Below are 24,453 nucleotides of genomic sequence, written 5' to 3'. Positions count from 1 at the left end.
TTATTTCCAGACTCAGTGAACTTCTGGTAGTTCTGGTCTTCAATTAATATGGTAGGGAGTTCACTTTGGCTTGTTTCCAGTGACTCAAATGATCAACATATTTGCCAGCAGTCACTTTCTCACTTAAATCAAGTTGCAAGTCTTACACTGAGGGTATAATGGTTGCCACATTTCCCTGTGCAATCAGTATACTGTCAGTTCTCATTGTGTTGTGAAGTGTTTCAGGATTCCTTGAATATGAAAGACACTGTATAATTTCTTTTCCATCTGAGCAAATAAAAGCTGTTTTAAAAAATGAAGTAATACATTCCTCATAATAATAAGTGCAGTAATACGAACTTTTGCTCAAATAAACAACCTTATCTGATGTTTTATGTTGTCAAATTGAAAGACTTTTGTATAACAAGTTAGCAGTTATTGCACCTTGCCAAAAATATCTTATGTGGTGCTAAGTAAAGATGTAGTGCTTTCTTTATTGAGATCTTCAAACACACATGTTTTCTGTGAATAAGAAGTGCATTTTTGTTTAACAGAATGCACATCAAGAGGATCTCATCAACAAGAAATGCAGTTCTGAGCTGCTTTGTTTAAGTTTACAGCCACTGGAAACCAGAAAAGTTGGTGTAATTTTTACACCGATTGACTACAAAAGAGTAGCTTCCCTTATTTTAATCAGGTAAGCCAAGTTTCAGTTGTAAGTGAGAATTAAACAACTCAATGTAAAAATGAATTTGCCAAATCTTGCAGCAAAGACAAATGGTCAAAATTTGAAAGTCAGAATACCTCCAGTTTAATAAAAATTGCTTAAAGGGTCTTTGTGCCTTATGTCTCAGTCATTAAAAAAATAGAGTCTTTTTTTCTTGATATGTGATTAGTGGGTTATAAAATGCGTATGAATGTACTGAGGCAATTTTGAATTAAGAGAGGAACACATTGGGTGGCTTTGCTATTTTCAACTTGACTCCATAATGATAGGAATTAAGTATCCAGTGAGTCTAATATGCAGCCACACATTGGTTATCTCTGGAGGAAAAGAGAGTTTATGGAAGAAGCAACCATTTTTACTAGGTGGCACTGTTGTTATCCGGTGGCAGTGGACACAAAGCTTGTTCCTTCACTGTGTGAAATTCACCGGTGGCTGGTTCCAGAGTGATCCTGGCTGTATTTAGGGGAAACCTATCCAGGTGTGGCCAGTGATTCTGTTACTGAAACACTGTTGTCTTGGATTGGCACCTAGATAGCAAAGCCATGATTTTGCAAACTTCATTTGTGTTTTAGTGGCTGATTGCTTGATATTTATATTATGGCAGAAACAACTTGACTGTTCTGGACGTGGTCAATGTAGAAGGCTTTGGAGCCAAAGAATTGCTTAAAGTAGGGGGAAGACTACCTGGTGCAGGAGGATCTCTTCGATTCAAGGTGCCAGAAGCTACGCTAATGGACTGCAGACGACGTGAGTAAGAAGAAACAGGTCTCTGATTTTGTAGCTGGCTGCATTACTCCATAGTGGTACTGATATGGTACAGTAACGTTAAGTAAACAGAATGTTGAAACAGAAAAAGCTGAAGAGCTTGGTCATGAGAGGTGTAGATTCTGTTTTCTCAAAACACTGAGGATAGTTACAAATTCTAGAAATACACTACTGCAAAACAGTCTGTATTAAACTGTTGGTCACTTCTGAATTTTTTATTAGATTGAAAGTAAAAATAGCAATTTATTTATAAACATAAGAAAATAATTTTTAAGCACTGTAAAATAATAATTCTTTTTTTTTTTCCTTTAAGAACTGAAAGACAGCAAGCAAATTCTATCCATTACGAAGAACTTCAAAGTAGAGAATATTGGGCCTCTTCCTATAACAATTTCATCAATGAAAATCAATGGTTACAGTTGCCAAGGATATGGATTTGAAGTGTTAGACTGTCAGGAATTTTTCCTGGCTCAGAACTCATCACGAGAGATCAGCATTGTGTAAGCACTGACAAATTTGCTGACAAATTAACTTAAGTGGAAATTTGAAATAATTAATTGCAGTAACAGACACTCCAGTAGCACACTCACACACAAAATTTGGTGAGCTTTGAATATAAATTTCATAAGCATTTCCCCTTTTCAGTAAGGGTAATACTAACAAACTGATAATATAATAATGTTTCTTTATAAGACTCCATTATTTTTAAAAAGCAGCATACATGCTTTTATCAGTGCATTATGAAGTAACAAATCAAAGCAAAAGAGTTGTCACAATAAAAGAGTACGAAATGTTTTGCCACCGGCTTTTTTTTTATTTCATTGTTATTCTCTAGCTTGTTGCAAGTAGCCTGACCACAGTCTAATCATGTTTTCCTAACATTGCACATAGTCTAAAACTGATTCTTTTTAAAATCCTGTTGAGTGAAAGTCATTACTTAAACGTAAGTGGAGTTAATATTACTGTATTACAGTAACTGCAGTTTCATATACAACAAGTATCACCGCTACTGATTGGAAAGGCAAGTCATACCTTCTAGCAGTACCCATAGCAGTCAAATAGAATAATGGTATGGGTCAGGGAAATAAGTGGAGGAAGAGACAAATCTGATGTTTTCTTCTACTTTCCTTATCTTTCCAGCCTTGTTCTAGACTTACCCTAGTACCTGGTCCTTTCTGAAGTAATGCTGCCTGTACACTTGACAGCTCTGCTTTTGGTGGAGAGTGTTTTGGTTAACATGAGTTGATCACGTGCACCTCCTTGAGAAAAGGAAAACGAGTCACAGTAACAAGAGTATTGTGAAGAGTCACAATAAAAACACATATTTTACTGCTTGAAGATGACCTCAAAATCTTACCTCTGTTAGGTGCTAATGCATAGTCTAAGCAGATAGTGGTCACTTATTTCATTGTCTTTTTTTCATATTATTAAATCAGCAGTTACTTTGTATTTTTTGATATCAGTGTGACTTCAGAAAATGAAATTCAGCCCAGCAATGGGAAAATAACACCAGCTCTGTCTGCTTTTCCTGACAGATTCACTCCTGACTTTACATCTTCGTGGGTAATCCGGGAGCTTACGCTGGTGACTGCTGCTGATTTGGAGTTCCACTTCACGCTCAATGTGACTCTTCCTCACCATCTGTTGCCGCTGTGTGCAGATGTGGTGCCAGGACCCAGCTGGGAAGAGTCTTTCTGGAGGCTCACTGTCCTCTTCGTAAGGTAATGCTCTCAGGGCCCCTGCACCAGTTTGAAAGGGACTTGCCAGTGAAAGATCAGCAAGCGCTTTTGGCTTGTGTTAGATTTTTAGTAGTGATAGGGCCTAAATCTCTACTGCATCTGTCTCCTGAGAGTACTGCCAGCTGGCTGTGACAGCTTAGGTGTGATGCAGTAGGGTGATGGAGTTGTCAAGCATTTCTTGCTGCTGCTCCTGGTAAACTTCCATGTTAAGTGGAAGTTGTCCACTGTACCCAGTGGATAGTCCCCTTGCTAGAAGACTTACTCCCCCCGCAGGAGAGATGCACATCTAACATATTAGTATCTGAACGTCATAAATAGAATTGAGTGGACTGGTAGATTATCTTTAAGTATTTCTGGAAAATTAACATGGATTTTATTTATAAAGTTTCACACAACCAAGTGAGGACCTGATTTTCCTTCTGCTGCTTTCCTCCTTTCACTTGTTAAAAAACATTCGTGTTTATTGTTAGCTTTTGCTAGGCACTCTGCTACAAACAGGCTACCCGAGAACGATGATTTGGCTTGTGTTAGCTGACTCATTGCTTGCACGTGGTAAACTGATTTTAAGAGGACTGTACCTTTGTACAACAATTAAGGGTTCTGCTCCTATGCATATTCTTTTTTTTGTCTTCCTTTACTAACCTTTCACAGTGTGTAGTGCGAACTGAATGTTGCGTTTGTCACAGATGATGTCCAGTGCTTTCATCACAGCAACCCTGAATTCCTACAATCAGTACTAACAAGCAGTGAATGTCATAGTGATACATACATGTGCCATTGCATACCTAACTGAGGTCCTGATGCACAGTGTGGTTCTGCTTGCGTTGGTGTTCTAACACTGAAAACAATCAGAGCACAAATGAAGCAACAGTAATGACCATGTTACATGGTTCTAGATGCAACAGAAGGAGACTACAGGGATCTGTAGTCAGGAATTTCTCATTCTTTTTTCCTGCTGACAAAACTTATACTGCATGATTGAGATGGTGGTTTGATGAATTACAAAGTTTTTTGTTCTGATCAATTTATATTTGGTGCAATTTATACACCGTAGAGAAAGAGAGGATATTTTGCAGCTTCACATTTAGTTCAGAAGTATAATGGCATTTGTAGCCCATTTTATGCCAGCATTTTCTCTAGGAAAAGAAAGAGACAGTATTAAATAAATACCAAAATAATGACATAACTATCATGAATGAATAGAAGGTACTCAGAAGACTGATAAGTATCATACTATGATATATTGCCATTGTGTTCTAGTGAGACTGACTTCTAACTGATCTTCAAATCAAGTATTAGCTTTGTTAGAATGTATTTTTTATGTGTTAGATTTTTTCTTTGTAAAGCTCATGGCTGAGTTATTTTATTGAGAGAATAACTAGCAAGGGCTATAAGGAAAAAAAGACAAGACTGTTACAACTGTTACTTACTTTAAACTGTATTTTGAGTTTTCTCGTCTGTCTTCTTACTTAGAATTTACTAACAAAATATTTGAAAACTGCATCGTGTTAGAAGCTTTTTAACTCTTTCACGGAATACTTCTGAAAATTGTAGACACCAGTATCTGTTGTTTTCTTTGGCAGTTTGTCCCTGCTTGGAGTGATTCTGATAGCCTTCCAGCAAGCCCAGTATATTCTAGCAGAGTTCATGAAATCAAGACAAAGGCCAAATCCTAGTTCTTCACTGCAGCAGAACAGCAACTCTGTCGACGTAATCAGCTCTGATTCCTACAAGTAAAAATAATTTTTTCTTCTTTTGAATTGCCTTTTTTTGTACCCTGTTTATTGTGGAGTCATGCTTTCTGTCTGTTTGTATTTTGATATTGCTGTGGGCTGGTTTAGAGGAGATAGTGTTCCAAGCAACTTCTTTCAGAGAGCTTTCAGTGTTGTGGTGCATATTCATCTCCACAAAAGAGAAGTGGAAGAACTCAAGGGTTTATTAATCTTGTATATTGTTAGTAGTACATAGGGTAAAAACTGTGTGATGGAAGTAAAGGATACACCATGTGCGGCAGCCAGGGAAAGAATGGAAGATACATTAATGGTCCTCAAATCTGACCCTCTTGGGTGGTCAGTTAGGCACTTACTGAAGCATATAAGTGTGTTTGAAGTCTGAGCACATAGTTAGAGTCTTGCTCAACTTCCACTGAAATCAGAGCGTGCTTAGCTGGTATGATAAATTGAAGACCTAATGCAGTTTCATGGCTTGTGAATATGCCCCCCTTTCTTTTCTTACAAAAATATCCCATAAAACAGTTCGTGATAGTTTCATAGATAAAAACAAATCTCAAATAATTTATTTTTTCTCCAGGGGAAGCTGCAAGACATTTATGGATTCCTATAGTTCCTCAGATAAAGGTAAAGGGAAGGGCTTCCTGTCTGTAGGCACTTCTTCCAGCCGAAGTCAGAATGCAGCAAAGAGAAGTCCTGCGACCTACAGCCACTCTCAGAAGAAACACAAATGTTCAGTTTACTACAGTAAGCAGAAACCAAACACAGCAGCTGGCAGTGCCATTGCAGCTACTGATGAGAAACAAAATCAGATTGCGGAGAACCAAATCTCAGCACCAAAAGAGGACATTTGCACTGATGTTGTCAGTGAGAACTGGGTAACTCTAAAATATGCAAATGGCATAAATGTTAACAAGAATTTAACTCTTCCAGAAAACTTTCTGGGTAAAGAAGAAAGTGCACTGAAAAATACAGTTCTCATTAAAAATACTTCTTCAGAGTGTGATCTGAAGGAAGATCTTCAAACATGTATGTTTCCTAAGGAAACTAACCTTAAAACTTCAGAAAATCTAGTTGAGCTCAAAGAACAGGAGTTCTGTCCTGTGAAGATGTCCAAGAAGCTACCTGAAAGTCACTTGTCCAGAAATTCACCTCAGCAACAGCCGGAACTGCAAGAAATTTCTAGGAAAAATAGTGGTAATTTTTTTTTTTTCATTTTCTGTCTATTGAAACTATTGGGTGAAATCTTCTGTTGAGTTCACTGTGACCAGGATTTTGTCTTTTGCGTGGGACAAGGAGGTGTGGTATTTCTTAGGTGTTCGCTATGATTTATCTGTTTACATTCCTAAGGAAACAGCTTGCATTAAAAGTTGTTTCATAAATCACAAATTTGCGTTGGTTTACAAATTTCAAGCTTGTGCTGTAGCATTTTAATGGTTAAAATAATTGATGTCATAGATCTGCTTATAAGACACAAATTGCCCTGGTCAAATATTCAGAAACATCCCAGTTTGCGATTTTCGGGTCCACTGAAAATCTGATGCCTAATTTTTAGAGTCACCAAGCAAGCACATTCAGTACTGGATATTCAGAACTCCTTTGATAAAACCACCTAAAATAACAAAAGCTGACATCAGAGTATTGTGAAATCATATTTTGTAGGAATCCACAGATCAACATTTCTCTTATTAACTGCATAGCTGTATTTTTTATCTTGGGTTTTTTTTTTTCAATTGTGGAACTAAGCTGCCTGGGAAGTCTTACCTCGTAGCTTCACAACTCAAGATTTTAAGAGCAGCCCAAGAGCACCTGGGGAAAATCAAGAGCAGGGTAGGAGTATGTGTCCTCTGGAAGCTTGGCTTTACTTAGACACTCAGCAAAGCAGTTGAATGCTGAAGACTGGCATTTGCTGTAGCTGTGACAGAGTTTGTTTAGTGAGTGAGCCATCACAGAGGGATTTCAGGTCCTGCTGTAGTGTGTAGCTGTTACCCTGGGCCCATTGCTTCCCCTTGTGTCGTTATCTGTGAGATACAGCGGATACAAGTGTGCTGTCTCAGGTGGATAATTTCACTCGTACTTACAAAGTACTTTGACATTCTTCATGTGCTCCTGAGCTGCAGTGTGTTGTTTGTTCTTTGCTTTGAATTAGGAAATCAGATGAGGGAGGGGGGAAATCAGTAGTTATGTCTTAACTGTATTTACATGCCCGGGAAAGTAACTTTGAGTACAGGCTGTGGAAATCATGGTTATACATAAACCAATTGGGCGATACTAGACTTATTTTCATTGACAAAATTTCCACCGTGAGAGAGTGTTTCAGGAGTACTGATGGTTACTTGTATTCAGTGGTAAAGCACTACAGGTAATCTGCTGTGTTGTCTATTAGCAGTTGTGGGTTTCTGCACTGTCAGGGATGTGAGTATTTCTGTGTTTCAAGAATTTTGGTAGGATAAATGAAGTCTAGAAAGTGCCATGTTGCAGTGTTTGTATCTTGATTATAGCTACAGACCTGGTTTTGTGGAAAGAGGGAGTCTTCAAGACTGCAGATACTCGCATGTTTGTATGCTGGAGAACAACAGAGCGTTTTTTAGAGCTCTGGCAGCCTCCCTCACCTGGTGTCTCCGGTGTTTCATTCACATGGGCTCCTTCTGCAGTCATCGTGACTGCCTGCTCCAGAGGGGAGAGGGTGGCTGACTCAGAGCTAGGGCGTTGTAGTTGGTTGGTAGATAGGAAACTGTAAAAACGTTTGGGTGTGCCTTTCCCGTTTGAGAAGACCAGTTCAATGTGATAAGTGATGGCATTTCTCATGCAGAGCGGCTGAGAGTCTCGGTCGCAGATCACTGTGGATGTATTGCAGATATCAGAGATGCTTGGAACCCATTAGAGCTGAAGTTAATTCTGTCCTGTCCAGCATTGGCAGGGCCCAGGTGGAGGACTGTGACTCGACTGGGCAACTCAGCTGGTTGTTAAGGCGGGCTTCCTCTCATTTTCTTCATCTCTTGGATTTTGTTACACAAGAATAATTCTTCCTCATAAGCCTCTCAAGAAAATAAATTTTTAACGCGGAACCCATCCTAAAGAAAGGGTGACTTCCCTTTGTCTTCATAGTGAATGCAGAGGGCACTTCGGAGATGTAAAGCACCAGATAAAGGCTGTCCTTATTTTGATCTGCCCATTTTTGAAAAATCTCCTCCCCACCCAGATTGCAGGTTTTTTTCTGTTTGTTTTTTAGCCCAGTATTCTCTGGCTTCAGATTCTACCTTACAGACCCATGGCTGGGACCCAAATAGCTCAAATTCAGATGAGATGAGCAGGACTTGGGTAGTTTATGCATGTGCTAGGAGTGGTGTGCCCATGAGCATGAATCAATACAGAGCTACTTTTTGCAACTGCTGTAAGAATTTTTATACAGCATTAGCTTTTGATTTGGAAACTTTAAGCATCATCAGCCTAGAGATTAGTCTCCTAGTGTTTTGGAAAGCAACACAAGTCTGTTTTTAAAGAAAGGTAGAAGATATTGTGGTTATGATTGGGAGCCCATTCCATTCCCAAGGAAACTGATGTTACTGCTTAATTTTAGGGAATAGCCAGCAAGTGCCTCTCAGGAATGAAACAGAAAACTGTGAGACTTTAAAAAAGCAGATCAACCTAAAGCCTTCCATGGAGAAAAAGATTAATAAAGGACCTAAGGAAGAGACTCCATGCTGTGCAAAAGAGGAGATCACTACTTCTGAGGTTTGTATTGTGATCTTTCCGCTTTTCAGATTTAAAATCATCTTTTTGTTGTTTATTTATATATGTATACACATATAGGTATGTATGTGTCTGTAGAGACTATTACGTACAGTCACAGATCTGAAACACTGTAAATCAGATGAATGAGGAAGTATGCAGACGTGCTGTCCCACATCCATTGCATATTAATGCTGCTTTATAGAATGATGAACAGTTCGGGTAAAAATTAAAACAGCCCTTGTATTGTGATATTGGCCGTGTCACAACGAGAGGTATGCTTAGTTAGTCAGAGCAGGCACAAACATACTGGAATCTAATGCCAGCTGTCAGCCACAGTAATGATGTGGGAACATACTCCAGAGGGGAGGTGTCCTCGATGGGCATATCGGCCATCATTTGCAGACCTGATCTCCAAATACAGGGCTTTGCATCAGAAATTTGCATTTGAGAATACAGCAGGCGGAAGCCCCTTAACAGATTGTTAAGCTGTTGAGAAGGGTCATTCTTCACCCCTGGTTTCTGAGCACGATAAACACAGCAGACTATACCTTAGTTGCAGGCAGCATGAAACACTTAAAAGAACTTAATCAGGTAATTAGTAAACCCAAGAATTTGGATTATGTTTGTGTCCGGTCTACTGGATAGGAATCCCATGGCAAAAAGGTGTAAGGAGGAATTGCTTACCATGCTTGAGGAATATATATCAGAAAAGACAGGATCTAGTCTTGTTTTGGGAACTGTTGTTACAAACTTCTTTCCATGTGTGGCTGATGGTGCTCAGTTTGTTTCTTGCATTTTTTAAAATAACTGTTATTTGTTGGTTAACTTACCTCATAATTTCCTCAGTTGTAATTCAAATGAATGCCTCCCCCCACCCCCCCAGCTGCTGAGGAAAGGGAGGATTTATTGCTGCTGAACTTGCACACAAACTGATCATAAATGTGGCAGATGTTTTTTGGTTTTAGCACATTGGGAATTTTATTGACTGCTTTCCTTTTTCTCCCCCTATTTTTTTATTTCCCTGGAAGTCAGAGCTAGATGCTGTGAGGGGGAAAATGCTAACATTGGGAATTCAAAAATTTCTCTCTCATCGTCTGTTGGTGTCTTGAAGGACAGAGTCTTGGAAAGGCTGGTCAAATTGATGGTGCTGGAAAGAGGATGTGCTGTGGAAAGGCACTAAATCATGAAGTAACTATGCATTTGGGTCAGGTCGTTTTGTCCAGAGAAATTTAGCTCGAAAAATCCAATGGAGTTCATTTACTGAGTTAACTTCATTTTATAATGTATGTATTGTCTCAGCTCATATTTTTACCTTTAGCAAGAAGATGCGTATAGGAAGAAGAAACCTCAGGAGAAGAAGGAAGGAAATGTACCAAATATGAATTGGAATAGAAATAGAACATCTAGAAAAAATAAGAAGAAGAATGTTAATATATCTACAAGGTATGTATTGCCTCACAAATCATGAAGAAATCCAGAGTTGCTGTAGTGTTTCCGCAGGTTTTGCATAGTACGTTAGGCACGATTGCTTTATCTATTTAAATAAACACACTTTAATCCTGGCCAGAGCCTTTATTTTTAAGAATGTGCAGTACTAAGTATCACCAGCAAAAAAAAAAAAAAAAAAAAAATTTCCATTTGTAAATCTGCATGTATATAGACACACCCCATTCTGCATAGCAGTGGTCGCTCTCAGTTAAAGTCTGGAATTTGCTGTCTCTGAAGTTTGGATGGTTAGCTTCCTTTCCATTGTGTATTGTGTGGATAAAATCCAGTCGTGTATTCTCTTCAGTGAAAAAAGGAAAACAAAATTGTTGAAATGGTTCCACCTTCAGGAGAATCATCTGCTATATTGAGTAACTGAGGGAATGTTTTCTTCTAGTAGTTTTGGAAGAGGAAGGGAAATGTGTAGAAAAGAGACAGTGGCTTACATTTTTGCCGTAATGATTGAAAAGATCAGAGCAGCACTAGGCTCAAAAGAATATTGAGAGCACCTTGGGAAGTTACTTTTTTTTTTTCCCTTCCTCCTGAGGTTTGTTTAAATGCATTTCTAAAGTCAGCTGTAAACTACTCTTAATTATTTTTTCATCTATTTTAAATTTATTTGGATTGTTGTTAAAAAATACCAGTTACAAACTGCTGCTAGAATAGAAACACTTATGAGGAGAAAATCCTCCTCCTTCCCCTCCCCCAGCCCTTTGAATTAAGGTCATGATCCTACAAAGCCTTCACAGACTTTATCTTTATTGCAAGTGGTCCTATTGAGGTCAGTGGATTTAACAAGGAGATTGTAAATCTGAAGGGGCTATTATAACTCATTATAAACAAATTACTGTTCATTGTGTGGAAAGTCAGCACACGTGTAAATCTTTGCAGGATGCACACCTTTGTAGATAGCAAGGATAAAAAAATGGAAGTGAAATACTGAAGTTTGGTGTCTGTTCCTTGAACTGATTCAGCAGTTGCTACTTTCTGAGTTAAGATGTAACCATTTCCTTCTTGTAGAAACTTAACAGATGGATTTTATTACTTTTCCCTTAATACTCTCTGATTATGGTATTGGATCCAGGTATTTCAGTTTTACTAGCAAAAACTTAAGATTACTTCAGATGATGGTTTTATTCTAGTTATAATTATGCCGGTGAAATAGACATAGGGCACATTTTTCTGTGTATCTAGATCTTCGTACAGTGCTAGACTGTGCTTATCACTATAAGACCTGATTGCCTTCTGTAAGTGCATTAGAGAATGGAGTTAAACGTACACACGTTGTTTTGCTTCTCCCCCTGAGAAGTAGTAGTCTGTGTGGTGGGATATTACATTTTGGGAAAGGTATTTCAGGTTTCTGTAAAGTTATGGAGTAAGACTCCTAAACCTATTCCTTGCCCCGTATCCTGCCTCCATAGCCGTGTGAGTTGAAGTGTTTAATGCCTGAAAAGGAAAAATGCAGCTGAAATGTAAAATGCAAACATGTTTCTTTGGGTGTGGTTGTATTAGGGTCCCTGAGCAGAGTGAGTTGAAGCATATGTGCAGTGAATTTGAAAGGCCGGATCTGAGAGCGAATATTGGAATAAGAGCCTGGTGTCCTCAGGGTAATGGGGAAAATTGTAAAGCAGACCAAAAAGCTGGGAGCTTGTCTATACAGGGAGAAACAGGTACGCAATCTTAATTGTCTTAAATGGGGGAAGAAATGTAATGTGTTTTTTGTGGCAGTAGAGCTGTATTCCTTCCTTGAGAGATTTGTGCTTCTCTCCCTTTCGAACCCTGGCATGAAGACGGCAGGACTGGCATGATGCAGTGCCTGACATAATAACCGGCTCGCTTCTGAAGTGCTCCGCATGCTTTCTCCATGGGGCTGGTTGGTGGTGCAAATCAGAAGATGAATCAGTCTGAAGCCGTAATTCATCAGTCCCGGGTGAAGGACTGACAGTCTGCTTGCGTGTTGCAGTTAAAGCCGGTATTAACTGAAGCAGCTGTATTGCGAAGGCCACCTTTAGAATAGGCAGCTCGTTTTTAAAAACCACCACTAGCTTGGGTACCTGCTTCCTGCCTTTCCGTCAGGATTTTAATCAGCTGTTTTCCCTGGCTTTTGGGAAGAGGAGGGCTGAAGAAGGTATCAATGTTTATGGGATTGTCCTTTGCCTCCCTGATGAGATAATAAGAAAGGAGAATCTATCACTTATGAATTTGTTACTTGCAACATTTGTCATTGCTTTTAGTATGCATGTTCCTACAGCTAGGATATGTTTCAGGTTTAAAATATTAACTATATGTTTCAAAGAACAGTATGGGCTTTCTATTTCAAACTATTGCCTCTAACTGCACTGTGTCCTCGCTTGCATTCATTGTACTACGGATGTCGTGTAGGTCATAAGCTCCTCGTGGTAGGGGCTGGTGTGTTTATCTTGAGGCTATCAGTAAATATTATTTTCTGTCCTATTATCTGTAAATTTAGAGAATCCAGGTAAATTCAGAGAATCCATGTAAATTCGTGTTCCAGATGACTTTTCCATGAATCTTCAGCTGAAAGGCTTTCTTAAATGTTTTGTGTTGGTTGTTTTTTTTTTTTTAATGCAACTTCTTTAGAAAGCTTTTATCAACGGTCCAAAAAGAAGTGTTTGGAGAAGTTTTGTTCTGATTCAAGCTCAGATTGTGGAAGTTCATCGGGAAGCGTTCGTGCCAGTCGTGGGAGTTGGGGTAGCTGGAGCAGTACCAGCAGTTCGGATGGAGATAAAAAGCCCATGATTACTGCCAGGCATTTTCTTCCATCCAGTAAGTTCTGCAAGTATCACCTCTGCACAGTAGTGGGGAGAGTTTCAGCCTTCCTTCTGAATGGAAAGGAGTACGGTGGCATCGGGCATGTAACTTGCCTTTTATAGGGCACCTCTCAGAAACACGAGGAGAGATTTAAAGAACTTGGTACTTGAAAAAAAGTACCACAAGTTTTGTGGAGATGAAGATGAGCTGTCAGGCTACAGAGAAAGTGTCAGGTTCCTCACTGAGGAAGCTGTACAGTTAGTTTTCATGGAAAGATAGAAGAACTGAGAGTCACTAGTCAAAGCAATTTCTGCCTTTGAATTTATGTTACATCACATTATTCTCTTAAAAATGTTATAGCTATTTAAGAAATCCACAAATGAGGAATGTGTGAAAGCAGTTCAGATCTGAGGATGCTGGGATTGGATAGCTGTATTCGAGGCATAAGTAGCCAGGAGACCTGAGCCACTTGACTAGTATGAGAAATGGGAACTGTGGTTCATTACTGCAGTTTTTTGGATGCCTGAATATCATTAAAATAGTTGAAAGCCTAAATCCTGTCACTGCCATCACTATCCAGATTGATGTAGCACTAGAAGTAAATTTTAAAGAAAGTGCTGAAGTGACACAAGTAAACCCAGCTTTGAGTACCTGAAAAAAAGCTGTTTTGAATAATGTAAAAATATGCATGTACTTACATGTGTATGTATAAAACTTTACATTACCAAAAGATAGTATGTGATGTAGCTGAACCCGCGATCCAATAGATAAGGAATTGTGTGTACGTGACTTTTCTGTTTGTTCAAATTGTAACGCCTCTTAAAAAAAAAGAAAATAAGTCATTTCAAATTCAAAATTAATTTGGTAGTAACAAGGAACCTCTCCATTAAGAGTGTAGTAATCACTTACAAGTCATAAAATACATTTAACACCATGTGGATGTAGATAGCACGCTTTGAAATTAATGCAGTTAGTGATACTCCGGTCTGAGAGAAAACTTGATTAACACCGTTGATGATTCTATTTGTGTGTATGTATATTTTGTGCATACTTCTTTTTTTAGGATCTTTGATTTTTCACAGTCATTCTTTTCTTTAGGAGAGAATATTTCACAAAATGATTTTCGATCTGAAACTCCTATCACTTTAAATCTGTCTCATAACATCTGCAATACCAGGTAAAAAATTTGAATCTACACCCGTAAGACATTAAAGAAACACCGCCAACTTGAAATCTTGTCTCAGTTTGATAGTTATACCGACCTGTTATCTTGTCGTTTTTTGTGATCATCTAATTGTACTTACTAGTTGGAAGAAGAATAATCTTCTTCAGTACATGAAAAGATATATGCAAAATGCATTATGCTGGGGAAATACGATAAATGCTTCCAAATATAAAATAAAATTGGGGAAAAAAGGAAATTGTTTTTCCCCTCTCATTTCTTCCAGGTCTTAGCAACTTACTACGTTTCCATTACCACTTAGTTATTTTAAAGTAATAATGGTTTAAAAAAAAAGGTGGGAGTGAGACTTTCAAGTTAATGTTATTCTTTTAATGGAAATAATGTTCTCCTAGGATATACAGTATGAAAATTGATTCCCCCCTCCCCAACATTCCTTTCTACCTCTTTACTGTAGTAGAGATAGCATCGCCAATTTTTATTACTACGAGTCCTCATTTCACTTCTCATTCATGACTCTCTGTTTTCACTAGCAGAAGTAATTTAATCCTTTTCCTCTGGGATTCTGGTGCTTGAAAATGTTCCCTTTCCATTCATATTGACTAATTTCTTTGATGGGATTCAGTGAATATGAAGTTGATGTTCATGTGTGCCTATGTGTCTTCATGCACATAAAAGTAAACTTGCCTGAAAGTTGTTGGGAGCATTGAAATATTATGAGAGATCCTGCTCATCTTCATGGACTATAGCTTGTTTTCCAATTTTAGAGAAGAGCTGTTGAATTAATTTGCAATAGGTTGATAGTTTGATAATAAAAGCGGGGTAATTAAGATGTATTGATTTTATTCATTTTGCATGTGTAATAAGTAGCTGGCTTTTAATTGGAAAAAAAACTTCAAAAAATTGCACAGCGGTTAATTCAAAACAAGAAAAATCAGGAAAGAGTGGGAAAGCAATAGCAATCATGATGTTCATTAGAGTATTTTTTACGTCTCTGTATATTTCCTTTTAAATACTTTGGATTATGAAACATGACAGTGTCTAGACTTAAGAAATTAAATTTTCTTTTCATTCAGCAGAGACATGAACAGCATCCCCCAATATCCTGAAACCTTATGTCCCAATTTCACTGACATAGCTGCAGATCCTGACAAAAATAAAGGTCAGTTACTTTATTAACAATTAAAGCTTTTTTTTTGCACATTTTGTCAAGCAGTTTCAGTGATGTTGCTAATAACACTTGTATACACCAACTTGGTAGACATGTTGTTATTAGAACTTGACTTAGTTCTAAATAAATTAAGAGCGAAGTTAGCAAACAAAAGCTTGTAACCTTGACATTTTTTGCTGCATCTTCTCTGTGTGAAGACAGCATTTAGCTTCCAGCTTAGGTTTTAGGTATTCTTTGTTTTTTACTCCTCTTGCTTTGCACAGATCTATGTCCAAAAGTAATGCGGTTGGGAGAGCAAGAGCACTGGTTGCTGTGTTAAAATGAAGCTCAGCATCAAATCAGATATGACCATTTTTATCTCTAAATTTCCACAGTCGGGACTTGCTCTCTTTGAAAGCAATAATGAATGAGGTTGGGTTGGGCTGTTAAAACTCGTGTGTTTTCATTGTTTGTATCTCAAAGGGAAGTAATATTAACTTGTTGAGCGGGATTCATAAAAGCAACAGGCTACATGGTGAGGTGTAGTTTGAAAGCTGGTTAGGACACATGGTTCTTTGGGCAGCAGAACTGCCTGCCAATGGCTGTCCCTTCTGCTGTAGGTTTAACTGTGTCTGGTAGGATACAAATGCTGATTAAACTTTTTCAGCGGCAGCAATATTCATAATATCTATCGTGTGAAATAATGAAATAGAGCTAACTTTGCAACTGTTGTCTCATGGAAACTGCTAATTTGGATTTTTTCCTTTCTTGTTCTCACATCGTTGATAGGATACCAAGTATCTGTGGGCAGTCAGGGCACTCAGTCCATAGAGAGCAGCACAATGAATATCTGCCCTAGGGGCTAAATACAGCCATAACGAGTTCACGTATTGTTTGGTTGTGAATGGCTCGACCCTGTTCCCTCTGCATTCGTGTGGTTGGACTTCAGAGATGATTACTGACTGATGGGTGGGGGCGAGGGAGAGGCTGGTGGGGATCCACCTCCCTGCCGTCCATCCTGCCATGAGGAAGGGTGCCGTCTTGGCGCTGGCGGCTGATCATTTAACGACTCTCTGTAGGAATTTCTTGCCCAGTTTCGTTAAATTTCAGCTTCTCAGTTCAAGTCTTTTTATATATATTTTTAACAAATAGAAATTTTGAGATTTGTTTAAAGATGGACATTCATCACAAAAAAAATAATTGGTTAGTAATTCTGGATTTTTTTATCTAGGATACAGTCCTTATTGTGGATCTGAGAATAAAGTGTCATTGTGATATTCAGCGTTTGTGGAGCCTCCCTCCTGTTGTTCTGCATTTCATTCCCTTCTCCCTTTTTAGGTCTTTACCCAACAGGAGACTTGTGGCCTGCCCAGCCAGTCTGCCTGACGAACAGTTTAAACTACAACCTTGAGAATAATATACCATGCATGATCCAAGAAAATCCCTCTGTCCACAACAGGCAAGTTATGTTTTATGTAAACAGTATGGATAACGCTTTGTTCAAGTTTCTGTGATGCAGAGGACTGTACTTGAGTTTATCTTACTATATTTGTAAGGCAGGTGATAGTTAAAGTAAAATTCTTGCTGTCGCTTCAATCTTAGTTCTAGTTGTTTATGCTCTTTCATTAGTGCCTCATGATTAATTTTGCTAAGACCAATTCACTGGTGTTCCTGCTCATATATAGATATTCCAGAACTTCTTTCAAATTTAATTAAATACTTTTTGGAAGGCTTTTAGTTTCTTCCACTTCTTTTGCATGGCCAGGCAGAGGGCCTGGCTTTTAGGTTCGTTGCCCTCTTGCTAAATATCTAGCTTGTGTATATCATGGGGTGTGTTACGCAGTGTGTACTCGTGTTAAATGGCATGAACAGAAATTGTTAAGTAAAGGCAAATAGTCCAGTTTGAAGGTGGTGTAAGGATACAAGTTGGTCTGACTGTTTCAGGCTCTGTGTAGGTTTGGGTTGATCTTCCTGTAGTAATGAACTTCAGTAATTCTTGTGCTTTAGACTCTCCACACTGCAAATTTTACTAATGAAAGATGCACCACAAACTAGTGAGAAGGAATACTCTGCCACCACGTAGCAGTGAAATACGGCCAGTTCTTCAAGTCATATCCTGTCATCCGAAATGACAGAGTGGTAACACAGAAATCCCCAAGTGATGGTCTTGTGATCCCAACCAGCCTGCTAACCTCAATTCTAACTGTCACGTCAACAAATTGCAGCCCTAATAATTGGGAGCAATGGCCAGTGATCTGTCCAGCTCTTAAGTCAGATGAAATACATGGTGATTTGTGGCAGATGCTGTATTATGCTGCTTTGCTTTCATACGCCCATCTCAATTTGGACTTTATATGCAAAACTACATGTAATTATTTATTCATATGAAGTAGTGATAACTTATGATAACTTCTTGCCTGAACAGTAAAAGTGAATTAGCACAACATGAAATCCTTTTATATGCCTACCTTGTCCAGACTAGGTCCAGACTTGCACTTCTTCAGGCTCACTGCATAGCAGGGCTTGTTTGACTTCTGACATATCTTTAAGAATTACTTTTGAAAAGTCATCTTGAAATTCTGAAATTATTTTAATTAAAACAAGTATAATCCGTACAAATTAATGTGCAGTTTAGAAAACATAATAGTTTAACAGGACTTTAACACATGTGGTAGGGACAGTAGAAATCCCCATTTTAATTGCTATCCTCAAGCATTCAAATGCTTGAGAATGTGTTACATCTTCTTCTATTTCAAATCACATTATTTCACTTTATATCTACCATTACCATGGTTGTGGGAAAGAAGTACAATTATTTTCTTTTTACAGAGGAAGAAGTTGAACGCAGTTAGATGTTGCAGGACTCTGGTAGCTGTCATTACAAGTTGTTCATCCTCCCAGAGGAAAAAGAGCTCAGTGAGAGAATTGCTGTGATTATGTAGTGGCACAGAGTAGATACTGGCAGAATTGGCAAGCAGAATGTGAAAAGCCTCATCATCCGTTACAGGCATTTTGCATCCAACAGCTTTACATTAAATAAGTATTTCTAAATAATTTTCAGAAGTTCTGTGAATTGTTTCTGACAGCAGATTTTTCTTTCTCTTGGGACAGCTTCATCGACTGGAATGCAGCTTGTGACAGCCAGTTTTCCAACATGTATTGTCCACTAGAGATGAATGAATATGGTGCTTTCCCAGAAGGTGGGATGAAATAAAGCTTAGGAATTATCACTGAGCATGGTTTTTTCTCTCGCCTTTTGTAGAACAAAAGGCTGAGCTTGTCTATAAACATCTGGGCGTTCATTGCTTAAGCGGACTTTACGGTTTCCAGCTGACTGGGTGCTCTGTAGTAATAAACAATGTCTGCATGTGGTGGATGAGAAGACTGATCTTCGTATGGAGTTATTAAGCCTGAAAAGCCAGTATACAGGACTCTGTCTGAGAGGGAATAGAGAGAAATGCTTGTGACCACAGTATTACACAAATCTTTTTGCACAATTTTCTTTGTTTCCCTTCTGGCAGACTTCTGCCTTCCCGTGTGTGAAACAGAATGCCTCTTGTGACCAATTACCTTTCCAGGCTAGAGTTTCTTGGCTTGGGAAGCACACTGGCAGCAACCTAGAATTCTTTAGCATTACCTAAGCAATAATTAAAGGTCAGGCTACAGTATCACAGGCAGCACGGTGATCCCTCGGGTGCTTAGAGCTGAGGCATGTTGGCAGTGAAGCCTGGGTAGGCTCTGCCATGCATGTTCTGCGGCTAATAAAGACTCTATTCTCCAGTAGAGAGATTGCCAACTCTTTATCCCGTCCTCCTGATAGCAATTTGTTAGTGGGTCTCTAATACAGAGTGGTAGTCTTGTTAACAGAAATTGTTACGCTTTGCTGCTGTGCTGCCCTGAAGCTGCCTGAAGTCACTGAAGGCTTAGGTTGTTCCAGCCTGGCTCACTCCAGGAAGATTCAGTGTTCCTCCACAGAAATGTTAGTAGTGTTTATATTGCAAAAGCCTTATTTTGTCTTCCTGCTTTTATAAACTGCAGAAAACATGAACTACCCCAGTGGCTTCCCGGGTACTGCAGCGGTGCAGAATACAGCCTTCATTGACCAGAACTGTCCCTCCACCTGGAACGCACCTCCCAACATGCCGCCTACCTGGGAGCCCGCCAGTTACGTCAACTCCACAGTGAGTATTGTCACTGTGAGGTGCTGCCTTCGTGTGCCTCTTCAAAGCCTTCCCAGTGCATTCCTGTCTTTCCCCTACCTGTTGCTCACATGTTCTTCATGAATCCTTTAAGTAGCCTGATGTGTGTATTTGATGCTGGCATGGTAGCATGGCTTTTTCCCAGCTGTTGGTCAAGGTTGTTACTGGACCTTGTCTGTGAAATTTTAAGACAGATCCTTTTGCCTGAAAATTGACTAAAATCATCTTACATATGGAAAAATATTTTGGACTTGCATAGTCTACTGAGACTACGTCCTATCAAAATCAACCTTTCCATGTGAGAGTAAAACACAAAAAGTGCTGACAGCAAAACCCAAAGAGATTTGGAAATTGTAGAGCTGAATGGACAGCTGCTCTCAGTGACTTTGACAGGTTTTTTTGCTAGGAAAGCCAAGTGATTTAAGCTGGATTTGTGCAGATTTCTGAATGCTGACTTTGACCTGTTATGCTCCAGACAAGCCATGTTTATGTCATCCCATAGTGCAATGTAGTGACTTCAGTTCAAGGAGGTCTTTAATTGTAACCACCTTCTCTTCTGCTCATATTTCAAAATCTTCTATTTTAGAAATTTTTTTTATTTACAATAGGTTTATTTTGAATAAAACTAACCAAATAAAGCAAGAAATATTTCCAACTGCAAAAGTGAAAATTCTGCTGTGTTAAAAAGTGGCAAAACTGGTAGAAGACTGTTTCCTAAAATAAACATGGCTTTATTTCATATTTTATTCAGGAATGCCAGGAAACACAGAAGGTAGAGATTGGAAAATACATTAGATAATTCAGTTCATTTCCCTGGCGAGCTTTACCCCACAATACATTTCAGTGTTTCATTCAGTTTTAAAAGTCCCAAGACTTCCATGACCTTCTCCGAGAGACTTCCTCACAGACTAACACATCTTGCCCTCCAGGAGGTTCTTTATAAGCTTTCGAAATTTTCTAACTAAATTCCCTAGCTCCCAATTATAGTCTCTTTTCCATACTGAATATCCCTCTCTGCTCCTAGTGTGCATAGTCTTTTGGTACTGACACATACTTCAGCCTTTTTCTTGTCGTTTCTTAGGCGTCCTTCTCTTTTAATTTTAACTCTCAAAACATGCATGGTGCTTTTCACGTGTCTTCCATTTCTCCCTTATTTTTGTTAACAGCCTGACCAGAACTGAATATTGTATTCCTGTTACAGCAATATCAATGCCGTGCAGGGAGGAGCTCATATGGCTTCATTTAGCGAAGTGCCTTTGCACGCACACACTAATGCTGCTGTAATATTTTCGGCAACCATATTGCTTTGTAAACTCGTGTGCAGTTTTCTGCTTGTGCGTTTCCCAAGTTCTCTGCATAAATGCTGCTTCCTCCCATTGAGTACTACATTTCCACGTTTTCTTTGGCAAATGGTCCATTTTGCAGTTTCCCATGCTGATTTTATCTTGCCCTACAGCCCTACCTCTCAAGCACCCGAAGCTTGTCTCCAATGTCTGGACTTTTTGGTTCCATCTGGGCACCTCAGAGTGATGTTTATGAAAGCTGCTGCCCCGTCAGTGCCACAACCCAGCACTCAACCCATGTGGAGAACCAGGCAGTTATGTGTAAGCAGGAATACTATCCGAGGTTTAACCCCTTCCGTGCCTACATGAACTTGGACATATGGACTACAGCAGCCAATCGAAATGCAAATTTCCCACTTTCGAGGGACTCGGGTTACTGTGGAAATGTGTGAAAGGAATTTGATTTAAAAATGTGAATAAAGATGCTTGCAGTTTTGATTACTAGACTAAGCTGGTTGTTGAATAGATTACAATGTTGGTGGATATTTTGGCACTTTTATATTGAAAATAAATTTTTTTTACTGAAGTCTGAGCATTCAGTGCATTTTAAAAAGCAAAGCATATTCAGGATGCTGTTATTGTCAGGTGAAGGCTATAAATTTAAAACTCAAAATTTTTCAAGAATAAGGACAATATTAGGTTCTTAAAAGCATCCATGAACCTGTACTGCACATGTCTCTTCTGAAGTTCACATTCTGTGGTATAAACTAGGAGTGGTTCAGCATTTGTAGGTACAAACTCACCCGTAAGTAATTGATCTGTACGAAACAGTAACACTGGGGACCTACCTGTTGATGCTGATCAGAGATTTTCCAAGTGGTGCCACTTCTACTGCTGACATAGTTATTTGTGGGTGTAAACTTCTGGCAGTAGAAAAAAGGCTCAATTGTGGCATGTTTATCTGGCTTCAAAATGCAAGCTGTCACTTGGATGATGTTATGCTTGTGCAGTGTGGGTGAGTGGGCATTTCTTCCAGGAGCTTTTCTTGTGAGTGACTCCTGACATTTTGCATTTATATTTTTAGCCTTCATGTTGCAATAGCATTTTCAGGGCATTTAATTGCCCTTGTTTAAAATGCCAAAGCTTGAACTGGAACAAATATTTCTTTGAGAGCAGAGTTCACACCACTCTCCAAAACAGAACAGCATTGTGTTAGCTCGTGTTATGAGACTGAATCTTTGTAGTGGGAAAGGCAACCAGGGAAGTGCTGCTGCCCGTGTCAGGGCCGAATCCATTGTTGAAGCTGTCTCTGCTTACCGTTCCTGTAGAGCCTTTTCTGGCATGGCAGAGCATGTCTGGGGATATTCACTCTTAGGTGTCAAAAAGAGGGGAAGGCATCCCTTCGATTCAGAGGTGTCCTCGGCAAGGGGACTTGTTAAGCCTGGAGAGAGAGTGAAGGGGGATCCAGTAGCAGCCTTGTACAGCTGCTTGAAGGAGAGCCATAAAGATGGCAGAACCAAAGCCTGTGTGGTGGCTGCAGGCCTTAACGGCAAATGGCAGCAGTCCCAGGTTGCCACGTGGGAGGTTCAGGTTGAACATGAGGAAGAGTGACTTGCCTTGGAGGGTGGTGCTGCAGGAGAACAGGTTGCCCCAAAGGGTGGACAGATCTCTGTGCTTGGAGGTGTTCACGACGTGGCTGAACAAAGCCGCATATGACCTGCTGTAGCGATCCTGCTAGTCCTGCTCCTCGTGGGAGGTCAGACTAGAGGCCACCAGGGTCCAGTCACCATTTTCAGGATTCTGTGAACTTGAGCAAGTTTCTTACTTTTTGCTACTTCAGTTGTTTTCCTCTTGCCCTTTGAACACAGACTGACTGGAAGACAAGAACTCTGACAACAAGGTGTTGAGGCTTTCGCATTTGGTGTTTTTTTTTTCAAAGGCAGAGCAGAAAAGGCGCTGCAAAATAGCTGACAGCCTGCGTGCAAGGCTACTCAACAGTCTGGGCTCCCAGACCTAAATTCTGGCCCTGCCAGTCTTGCCACATTGCTGAGCTATCGGACCAGCTCCTCTGACTTGCTGGTTTCAGCCAGAAATGCCATCCCAGATCGTGAAACGTTTCACCAGAAACAGCGCGTTTCTGCAAAAAGTTTGTTTCAGTAAATCAACAGTTCCTGCAAAGAAAGCTTTGTTGAAAGATACCCTGCCAGCTATGCTTTCACCTGTGTTTGAGTTAGCTCAGAAGGAGGTAGCAACTGGGTGGAATACTCAAAAGCTGGTACATCTACCCGCTTTAACTGCTCATGCGGAAGGTGCTCCTAAACCTTCCTTTGGTTTCGGTGTCAGAAAAATGGGATCGTCACTGAATGCTTTTCAAAACCGTGGTGTTTTAATGGCTTGATCAGGAACTAGCGCCTGGAGTCTTTGGCTGCTTTCCATGATGCGTCGTGCTGGGCAGGAATCTGTTTCACCCTGGAGTTTAATCGTAATTGCTTGTGATTCTGAAGGAAAGTTCACATGTTCATATGAACTTCGATGCTCCTGAAATCAGTACTAAGCCATGAGAAGTAGTCATAACCACTGACATGCTTTCTGTGCACCTCTTGCCTATGGCAGGAGACTTCAGGAGGAATAGAGTGGAAGTGCGAACACAATAAATACGGATTTTAAAAAAAAAAAGTGATCATTTGGTTTGAAATGCAATTAAGTTCTTTATTCCCTGGATAACGTTGCTTGTTGTATAGCATGTTCATTGAATTTTGGACTTGCAAAGGCACAGGAGAGAAGAGAGGACATGCAAAGCTGTGTTTAGTTAGCTCACTCAGCTCATTCTGTTAATTGTTTTAAGGGGATCTGTATTTCCATGCACTGAAGTGAAGCTTTTCCTCGAGTACCAGTGTAAGGAGATGCTTTTCTTATATGTGCAACAAACTGTAACAACAACAACAAAACCCCACAGAGTTTGATCAGCACCAAGTCCCTGTTGTAAGTAACATGTATGTTCTAGACAGTATAAATCACTGGAGAAGAGAGAAAAAAAACATGCCATAAACCAAGTAAAGACACTGGAGAGTTCAGGGAGAGCAAAAAAGGTTAGAAATGTTTGGAAAAGATGACCTCTGTGAAAAAGTTGGTCAGAGTTGTTAAGTGCCAGCAAAAGACAAGGGAAATGAGCCGCAAACAACTTGAGAAATATTGCTGAGAAAGAAAACAATCATTCTCTTTAATCAAACCAGAACAGATCAAGAAGTAATTCCCCTGGGAGCTGTGTAGTATTAGGCAAAGTATTTCATATAACTTTTCATAACAATAACTGAGGAACGTAACAAGCTCATTAAGATTACCAGGAATAATTGTTGCCATCAGGAGACATCTGTAGCTTAATTAGCAATCCACTGAATGCAAGTGGATTTGGGCTCAGTTGAAAATCATTCTTCCTACAGTAAAGGGGAAGTTGAAATAAATAATTCCACTACAAATTTCTTTGTACCGAAATGTTTATAATTCTACTGGAGTGAAACTGGGGAGGTTGCTCTAAAGACCTCTATCTCATTGTCATGAGCAAAGTAATTCCTAATATATTGCCTTGTGCCAGGAATTCCTTATAGCAGGATCTAGAGGTTCACTGATCTCTCTGAAACTGGTACCTTTTTTTTTTTTTTTTTAGAAACTTCAGCAAAAGAAGTTCTCGGTTAACCCAAGAAATACTTAA

The 24,453-nt window shown here is 39.4% G+C and overlaps 1 protein-coding gene across 5 annotated transcripts in view; it reads left to right on the top strand.

Annotated features, from left to right (window-relative positions):
• TMEM131L (transmembrane 131 like) overlaps positions 1–21,330 on the top strand; it is an 83,678-nt gene extending 62,348 nt beyond the window's left edge. Inside the window, exons 20-35 of one of the 5 annotated variants that reach the window (XM_050896709.1) lie at positions 534–676; positions 1,311–1,453; positions 1,785–1,971; positions 3,007–3,192; positions 4,794–4,943; positions 5,521–6,137; positions 8,521–8,675; positions 9,994–10,118; positions 11,673–11,830; positions 12,762–12,947; positions 14,031–14,109; positions 15,192–15,274; positions 16,601–16,721; positions 18,374–18,462; positions 19,301–19,443; positions 20,918–21,330. In XM_050896709.1, coding sequence (XP_050752666.1) covers positions 534–676; positions 1,311–1,453; positions 1,785–1,971; positions 3,007–3,192; positions 4,794–4,943; positions 5,521–6,137; positions 8,521–8,675; positions 9,994–10,118; positions 11,673–11,830; positions 12,762–12,947; positions 14,031–14,109; positions 15,192–15,274; positions 16,601–16,721; positions 18,374–18,462; positions 19,301–19,443; positions 20,918–21,196 — 2,844 coding nt within the window. In that variant the 3' untranslated portion in view covers positions 21,197–21,330. Of the gene's footprint in view, positions 1–533; positions 677–1,310; positions 1,454–1,784; positions 1,972–3,006; positions 3,193–4,793; positions 4,944–5,520; positions 6,138–8,520; positions 8,676–9,993; positions 10,119–11,672; positions 11,831–11,950; positions 12,723–12,761; positions 12,948–14,030; positions 14,110–15,188; positions 15,275–16,600; positions 16,722–18,373; positions 18,463–19,300; positions 19,444–20,917 lie in introns of those variants that run through there. The other 4 variants (XM_050896707.1, XM_050896710.1, XR_007766469.1 and 1 more) reach the window with 4 other exon arrangements.
• The last annotated feature ends 3,123 nt before the right edge of the window (positions 21,331–24,453 follow it).

This window comes from Gymnogyps californianus, chromosome 4 (genome assembly GCF_018139145.2).
Source record: "Gymnogyps californianus isolate 813 chromosome 4, ASM1813914v2, whole genome shotgun sequence".
NCBI lineage: Eukaryota > Metazoa > Chordata > Aves > Accipitriformes > Cathartidae > Gymnogyps > Gymnogyps californianus.
Note: the sequence above shows the minus strand (reverse complement) of the source record. Positions and strands in the feature narration are given on the sequence as shown.